At 38.2% G+C, this 8,765-nt stretch overlaps 1 protein-coding gene across 1 annotated transcript; it reads right to left on the bottom strand.

The window, feature by feature from the left end:
• Window positions 1-371: 371 nt before the first annotated feature.
• lmo2 (LIM domain only 2 (rhombotin-like 1)) lies at window positions 372-4,145 on the bottom strand. The gene is made up of 3 exons (XM_029432903.1): window positions 3,495-4,145; window positions 2,287-2,502; window positions 372-1,527 (listed from the first exon to the last, which is right to left on the bottom strand). Exons 1-3 carry the CDS (start codon window positions 3,533-3,535, stop codon window positions 1,302-1,304), a joined length of 483 nt encoding a protein of 160 aa, XP_029288763.1. The 5' UTR covers window positions 3,536-4,145; the 3' UTR covers window positions 372-1,301.
• Between the last annotated feature and the right edge of the window lie 4,620 nt (window positions 4,146-8,765).

The following is an 8,765-nucleotide window of genomic DNA, read 5'->3' as shown; positions in this document are numbered from 1 at the left end:
GAGTAGAGATGTATGCCAATCTGATATTTTATACCCCTCTTCTTTTAGGAATTCACACAACAGAAACATCTACTGAGCCTGAGCTCAACCAAGCAGAGAGAAAACTCACACAGCAGCACCGTGGCTGTAGAGCGAGAGGAAATGGAGAGTGTAAAGATGGAAATAAGGAATGAATGGACCATTTTTGCCCTTGTTCCCTCTTTGTGTACAGTAAGTGTGCTAACTGACTCTCCCCCCATCCCTCCCACCCCCCTGAGTGCAGCCATTGCTTGTTTGTGTGTTGTTTGCTGACTAAATTATTACTTTGAATTTATGGATTTTAGATTACTTTGTAACTCACGGAAAGATACTCACTCCAAAGATTACAAATGTGTCTTTAAATTGAAATGTATTTATTGGTAAATATCCAAAATGTTGTGGGTACATGTCCAGAGAAGTGTAACAACTACAAAAGACACGCTGGAAACAGCTCCAAAGTCAGTAAAATGAGTATTGCATGGGATCCCTCGATCACTAGAGGGCACCACCAGTTCAACCTGGCAATACAGTACAATCATTCTGATCAGGACTTTTCAATGGAGACTTTCTATTCCATTTGTAACATACAAATATGTTTACACTTCATTTTACAGGTCTGTCATTTCCTATTACATTTTTTGCTAACTTCCTAGTAAAGTTTCCTGGAGGGAAAAATAAAAGTATTCATAGGAAATAGAGATAGTCAGTGCAGCATGTTAGCTGAACATGCAATGGGAAATGTGTCCAAAGCATATAATTCAACATATATGGAGAATTAGGCTTCCAATAATCAATGGATATTTACTTGGATTTTAAATAGAGCCGTTCCTTACATACTGTAGTCCTTTCCAAGAAATTCTCAGGAAATATAAAACCTTGCTGAAATTCTCATTGAACACTTCAGACCTGACTGAGACGTTAAAATAGTGTTTGACTACAATAAACTTGACAAAGAATTATTTTTTTGATAAAGTTTATTGCTAAATTTCTAAAATTCCAGTATGTATAACAAACAACTATTATTGCATGTTTGAGTGTTTCCAGTATTCAAGCATTTTTTGCATTTAACGATGAAACCTTTAATGAAGATCTGTGTGTTATTGCTGGTGCAGTCTTCATTAGTCTCCAGCAATGCAAAGATGTAGCCTCTCTTTTGTGTTAAAATGATTCCATATGAATGTCAGGTGCATGGTAAAGCCTGCACAGGCTGCACAATGTCTGTTCATTCCCTTTAAAGCCAGTAGGAAAAGGCAACGCTCCTTCATGTTGACTAAGAGGTTCTGCTAAATCATGTTGTTATTGTTGAGTTTGGTCCACTCAAAGATGTCCTGCTCGCACACAATGTCTGAGTTGATGAGCAGGTAGCGGTCACCCACACAGAAGTGCTTCTGGCAGGCGGCACACTTGAAACACTCCAGATGGTAAACCTTGTCCCGCACACGCATCGTCATCTCAAATGCTCGAATCCGCTTCTCACAGGAAGCACAGAGACCGTCCTGACCGAAAAGTCTGAATGGAAGACAAGAAATAAAGATATACTGAGAAGAAGTTGGAAAACATCAAACTTTAAGGAATCCCTTGAGTCTCCATTTAACTGGTGTGGATCTGTTCCCTCTACTATATACATATGCTGGAATAATACTCAGGCTTTAGGATTTCTGTGTTACAGTTTCTGGTCACTTTATTAATCAAAGAAAAATTAAATAAAGGCACAAAAATAATTTAAATAATAAATGTCTTGAACATTTTTTTTAAATAGCACCTTTTATAAGACAGGGCCACACGATTAGGCAATACTGCATAATGCACACAATTCCTGAAAACTACCAAAAACTGGAATTTGTTGCCCACTTTGCCTGATTAGTAATCCAGATGGTCCCTGACTCGTATACAACATGTGCTCTCTGAATCAAACATAACTTGAATCTCCACTAATCGTCTGCCTCTGCACTTTCCTGCAGACTATAAAGCAAAAATGGGGCCACATTTTCCCCCCATGTTCCTTTTATATAAGTGTAACAATGCAATCATTAAACAGTTAATCAACAATCCAATGCCAACACTTAAGGGTAATATTGTAAAATAAACTAAAGTGTGCATAGATAGTTAATACTTTGGAACAACAATGGAGGTCTATAATTGCACAGAAGAGCAGGCTTTTCCAAATAGGCATGAACTTGTTTTTATTTATTTTTTATTTTATGACAATAAAAACAAAACTGCTTCATTAAATCATGACATTACATACATGATGATTATCGGACCAACCTGAGGTAGTCTCTCCGACATAGTTTTCGTCCCAGCTTGTAGTAGAGCCGGCGGCCCACCTCCCCGAGTCGACAGCCACACAGGTCGCAGCTCAGGCAGTCTTCATGCCAGTACTGCTCGATGGCCTTAAGGAAGAATCTGTCGCCGATGCTCTGCTGACACCCACCGCAGTTCAGCAGAGACGGTGGCATCTGGAGGACTTCATCCACCGGCTCCCTAGAGATAAAGAAATAAATATATATCCTTAATATAATATTCTAATATGATTGTTTTTTCAATTAATTTAATTACCCTGCTATAATATGATTGGAAAATGTTTGTTGATTTGTTCATATTTTTAGAGCCAACCAGACTTCCAAAATTATCGAGCAATGCAATTTATTGGTCCACTGATTCTAATCTGTCCATCCTGAGTTACTTGAATGTTCATTTGCAGTTTGATGCTGTCCACTTGAGGGAGCTGTTGGATAGTATTAGGTACTGTAGCCACAAAACAAATATTACTTCTTAACCTCTTGAAATTAAATTCTCCCATTTTCTTTCTCTATAAGAAGCATTTATGTTATTAAAATCATCTTATCCATATTCTGTATTGGCTTGTTCCAACTCTTTATATCTATATGTTGGTTAGTGAAATATTCAAACCCAAGACCCCTTCTTGTATTTTGTGGCTTCACCATTCATCAAATGTAAATATCCCACATGACTTTAGCATCCTCTCAAAGCCTGACACATTTGGTATTTAATCGTTTCACTAGAATTTAGAATAAAGGTCTGTGTGTTTGAATGTTTGGATGCACAGTTTGTAATTACTGACCCAGCTGCTTTTGAGGGAGAAAGACCTCTCATACACAGTAGCTATATAGGCATTAATGCCTAAAACAATATAGATATAAAAATAGTGAAATCATTTTTGACTATCAGCCCTCAGATTTAAATATTTTACCTTTACACTTAACTTGTTCTGGAAATCACTGAACTTTTTGTTGCCAATACTCCCTTTTTACACACAACACACAACCATGTGCCCTTGGACATGAACATAATAATCTTTTTTACTTCAGCAGGAGAATCCTGACCTCCTGCTATCAGTCATCTGCAGTTAATTCCCGTGAGATAGTTTTGCTGTCACAATGATCATGCGTCCTTGAAGGTCTTTTGTTGTATCAGAAATAACATTATTGCCAGTTTATACCTACGCTACTTACTCATTGGCTTCCAGTGACTTCCTCTCTATAGTAGATGACATGTCTAGGATATTATGTCCAGCCGGATCCAAATTAGGCTTCAGAGTCCAAAGCCGGCTCAGCGGCTACCTGTGAAGCTGCCTGCGCTGCACCTGCTCCAACAGACTCCAAGACGCCGGTTTAGTCTTTTTGTTTGTTGAATTAATAGGCAATTGAGTCTTGTGGAAATGGCCGCAAGACAAGACAATTTCGCTCTAAGCAGCTAAGCGATGATGGAGGACATTGTGATCATTTCCTGAGGCAATAACCCGCGGTGACACTTCCATGACTCTCAAGTAGCCTATATTTGATCTTCCTCCAGCGACTTTTCAGACTGTAAATTAAAACCGAATCAATCCGATCAGAAGGTCACTTGCGGGGATGTCCGTGTCCGTGCGTCTTTTTTTAAGTGAGCGGGCTGCAGACGCGCTCCTCCGCATGAAGCCGCGGTCACCGTTACTGTGCGGCAGCAGCATCGTGTTTAAATACGTTGGGCCCCCTCGGGCTCTGCTTTCGTTTCCCTCTTCCTGCTCACGACTGTTTGACAATGGGGGGAAATCGGTCTTAAAGCGACAGCTAAACACTGCACAGCCTGCTCTGCCAGGCGGGGAGTTTTAGGTCGTGACTGAGACTAATGAGTTCATTATATGCTTAGCTTCAACAAAGTGCTGATGGGACAACAGATAAAGAGTGGCATGATATAATTAGTACATGTATTTTTCTTGGTAATTACAGTGTGACTTATTACTTTCCCAAAAACAAAAACAGGGAGGTTGAAAATGTATGGAGTTTTTAACACTTTCTAATAAAAATGTGATTCTTTATAAATTATTTATAAGTTGCCACACATGACTTTATCTGTTAATAAATCATTGACTGATTATAGATCACTTATAAACCATTAATTACAACAACTTGACAAGTTGTGAAAAACCTGTCTGCCTGGTGTGTCATTGTGGTGGACAGTCGGTTACATTTACGCAAGCATCCTACTCTTCAGTACTTCTACTTTATACTACTCAACTACATTTCACAGGGAAGTATTGTACTTTGTATGCAGGACTTTTTCTTTTTCACTTTTTTATTGTACATAATTTCACATTCTGATAAAGGTGGTTCTGCATTATGAGTACTATTGGATACTTTAAGTACATTTTGCTAAGGTATGACCTAATATACTTAAAATATTAAAAGCAAAAGTACTTATTATGCACTACTGCCATTTAAATTGTTATTGTTATTATTATTGACTCCTGAACATGAAAGCAGCATTTCTCGGTTCATTGAAAGTACTTAACTGTAATAGTGTGTAGTTGAAGGTATAACATACAAACTGATCATATGTTTTGTATCTTAATTTGCCATTTAACTAGTAACTACAGGTTTCAGATAAATGCAGTGAAGCATAACATACAATGTTCCCATCTGAGATGCAGTTGAGTAAAGAAAGTAAAAAGTAAATACTTAAAGTACGAGTATAGTTTACACATGTACGTATACCGTTCTTACATTTAATTACTTTCCATTATGTTTTCCATTATGTCAACATACAAAGTGAAGATAATTTACAATATGTATGATTCCTTTTCTTTTTTTCTCAATGGATTTGTCTTCTTTGCAGAGCTCTTAGAATACAATATAGGTCTACACATGTGTAAACTGATGGAGGAGAGAAGATGATAAATTACATGAAATAACCCCAAAATAAGATCTTTTGTCTCTGTGAGAAATGAATGAAATGATATTTCTACATAGTTTATGTCCTTGCAGCTTTTCCTTTTCAAACCAGAGATTCCTCTTATCTGCTGCCAGTGCCTCTGGGCTGCCTGCAAGAGGGAGGCACACAGACAGCCGTTGGACTGGGCAGAGAGATAAAGCACCTCAACTCCAGCAGCCACAGTCAGCTCCTCAGCCAGATGCAATAGAGGAAGATTGCAGGCAAAGTCTAAAGTCAGGCTGAACGCATCCTTGGGCAGCACAGTTGTTGGGTGGTGTAGGCTCACTGGATAGATACCAAGCTGAGAGGGCCCAGGAGCAAGGTGAGCATGGCACCGTGTTGTGCCAGCTACACAGAAAGCAGAGCAGCTTGACGGAGATAACTACATATCCTTTAAATGAAAAACATTGTTGATGCAAAGTTGTTTTCGCCTACTGTCTTTGTACAACACAACAGCACAGTGGCTCTTGTGGCGTTTAGTCTTAACTAAATAAAAAACCCACATTAGTTGATACAATGTATACTCTGCAGCTGATGTAGAGTTTCCATCATATCACACAACCTCCCTCAGCCGAAAGAGTTTGCCCAGTTGTCAAGGAGATGTTCAAATACCTATTTTGTATTAGCTTTAGGACTTCTTGTACATGTTGGCTTACAAATTGAGATTTTAAGTACATTTTTGACCGCATGGTCCACACTGTAGCTGTTCTGGAGCTTTGGATCGTATTATGCAATCTTTCTCTGTCTCAATTTTAAGCCAAGCCTCAAGTGCTCAGAGAATATGGAAATGCATGTACAGTATATTTCATCATATTACATCTGCTGAGGAAGATTAGCGACTGAGTGGATCTTTACGTTTACAAGGTCAATAATGAACTGGGGTTCGAAAGAGCCGAATCGAAAAGACGAATCGGTACCACGATCCTCCATAATGTCATGTTGCACAATCGCAAAGTTCAAGAACAAATGTATGAAAGACGAGAAACAAGAAAAGAAAAAGTCCGTTGTGATAAGACACCCAAGTCATCCACTACTTCCTGTGAAGTTGACTGAGAAAGCCCAGAGGATGTGCAACTGGCATGCAGAGATGAAGCTTTCCTGGGGGGTTGGTGCACTCTGCATTCACTTCCTACCCCCCCTCCCATGCATGATGGCACCGCTCTCATGGCTTCTCAGATAGACAGGTTGACTCCAGATGGTTCAGTATGATAGGAGTAACATGGCTTACAGCGCACCATAAGAACTAGCTTGTTGTCATTAGGCGGTATAAACCCTGTTCTGTGTCTTTAGGCTTCCTAAATCTCAGGAGGTGCAAGCGTCATGTCTCAATTTGAATTTTGTAAAAAAAGATTCTTGAAATATTTTGTGTCACGGGCTGCAAAGTCAATGTATTTTTCTGCGTTTATTCCTATCTAATGTAGAATTTGGGGAACAAACAGTTAAGAATGTAGACAACCTTTTGGGAAGTGGTGTCACTCATGTCCAGCTTCCTGTTTTGCCTGTTTGGCACTGAGAGCATTGTGGAGTTGAAAGCAGTGTGGAATATGAGGGCAGCTGGAAAATGGGCCTTAAGCATTAAGCAACAGAATTATGCTCGCAAATAATGTGAATTTATGCAGTATATACTAAATAGAAAAGTATAGCAAGGAAGTTGCAGGATATACAACCAAGATCCAGCATCTTGCTGAATCATTAGAGATTTAAATAGATCTCCTAATTAGTAGTTGAACAAAGATGGTTATCTATACATCATGGACTATCAGCACACAGACTTGCAGGCCCATTTCCTGAAATAAGGGAACTCTGGACGTATTGTTGACACTTTGATAACACAAAGTCTGTAACAGCAATAGCAAAACCGACCACTTCCTGCTTAATCTGAAGTGAAGTGATAACTGGCAACTGTTTCAAATCCCCTCTCCTAAACTACCACGGGTCTATAAATATGGAAATATTGTATTATGCAATGTTACCACTTAGGTTTGAATTAGAGAACTGTGGGATTCATTGTAAGTTTTAAAATGTCAAGGCGTAAAGGTCAGGAGGTCAGACGTGGAAACACCCTGGAAATCTTTTAGAAAATGTCCAGGTGGACTGTGTTCTGTGTTGTCTTTTGATTGAAATAAAGCAGGCTGCGGAAATTAGTCCCTCGTTGAAAGGGAGCTTCACTTACCCTCAGGATCCTCCCATAATCAGTATTATCCCTAAAAGAAAACACTTTCAGTGGAACAGTGCAATCAAAACGCTGTGCAGCCATGTTAACTGCTTCCTGTATTTGGCAAAACAAAAGAGAGCTGGTTTTACATTCTTTTGGTTAGTTTGCTCCACTTTAAATACTGATGTAAAGTCTGCGCTCAAGGGTGAAGCAAATCCAATATGCATTCATTTGTTTTCCACATTTATCATTTATAGTGTGTGTATGCATATGTGCTGCATGTGTGTTTAAGTAAGCAATTAACTGTGTTTTATAATAGTACATTTGGCAATCAATGTATTAATGTGTTATAATGTATAGTAGATCTACATATTTTAGATGCATATAAACTGAAACTTTCTCTGAAAGCACAGTCACACGCTTTCAGTGTTTTGTTGAAGGTCATACTGCTGAGCTTTACTGCCACCTACTGGTGTAAAGTGGCAGTAAAGATAACAGCACTGGCACGATCTCTGGAACCAGTTTTGTTCTTCCACATACCTGACTCTTTTCATTTAATCAAGTATGTAATGATAATCCTTGAATTAACTTTTATCTTTTGTGAAAAGTTTACGGTTTGTTAACTTGAGATGCAGATGGATTTGGGAAAATAGGGAAAGACCGTACAGGATTTCTATAACGTATTTTTTGAGATTACCTCTAAATTATTGAAAATACAATTCAAAAGGAATCCCTACTTGCATTTAGTCTACCTGATAACTTGAAATCTATTTTACATGCTGGAGTCATAATTTTAGGACTGTAAAAGTAGGCTAGCCCTGTCAACTGTATCTCATCATTATAATATCATTATATTATATACACTTCTATTTTTACTGCAATTATTACAGGTTCTGTCTGTGTAAAGTACAATGTTTACATACAATACTTTATCATTCAGACCAATAGACTAAAACATAGGTGCACTTTCACTCATACAGTGTTACAGGTGGGGCTCTTATTTTTTTTATTAAAACAGCCAACTTTGAAAGTATAATCTTTTAGTGGTCAATCTTAAATCATTCTTTATTTAGGATACATGGATGCATTTCTCCAGAAGGGGCAGACCACATAGACAGCAAAGTACAAGGAATGTTCAGCAATTCTCCTGATGACCAAAGTGGTTAACGTGTTATTGTTTCTGCAAAACCAATTGCAACCAATCATAAAGGCAATTTCTGAGCAGATTTAAACTAAATGGTATTATTATTGTTTTTATTATTCCAAGTTACAGATTTATAAGATTTGTTATATAAACAGCTAAACATCTTTAAATTATCTTTAAAACAGGATAGTTATAAGTAGACAGGTCACAAGGTTAACTCAAATAGCCCTAGATCTT

Source organism: Cottoperca gobio, chromosome 6 (genome assembly GCF_900634415.1).
Source record: "Cottoperca gobio chromosome 6, fCotGob3.1, whole genome shotgun sequence".
Lineage (NCBI taxonomy): Eukaryota > Metazoa > Chordata > Actinopteri > Perciformes > Bovichtidae > Cottoperca > Cottoperca gobio.
The sequence above is the reverse complement of the archived record's forward strand: the minus strand, read 5'-3'. Positions and strand labels throughout refer to the sequence as shown.

Bases quoted from the DNA above. Each gene is read 5' to 3' on its own strand.
- lmo2 (XM_029432903.1), bottom strand. From the start codon at position 3,535: ATGTCATCTACTATAGAGAGGAAGTCACTGGAAGCCAATGA. The intron at 2,503-3,494 runs GTAAGTAGCGTA...CTTTATCTCTAG, and splicing joins AAGTCACTGGAAGCCAATGA to GGAGCCGGTGGATGAAGTCC. The intron at 1,528-2,286 runs GTTGGTCCGATA...TCTTCCATTCAG, and splicing joins TGTCGGAGAGACTACCTCAG to ACTTTTCGGTCAGGACGGTC.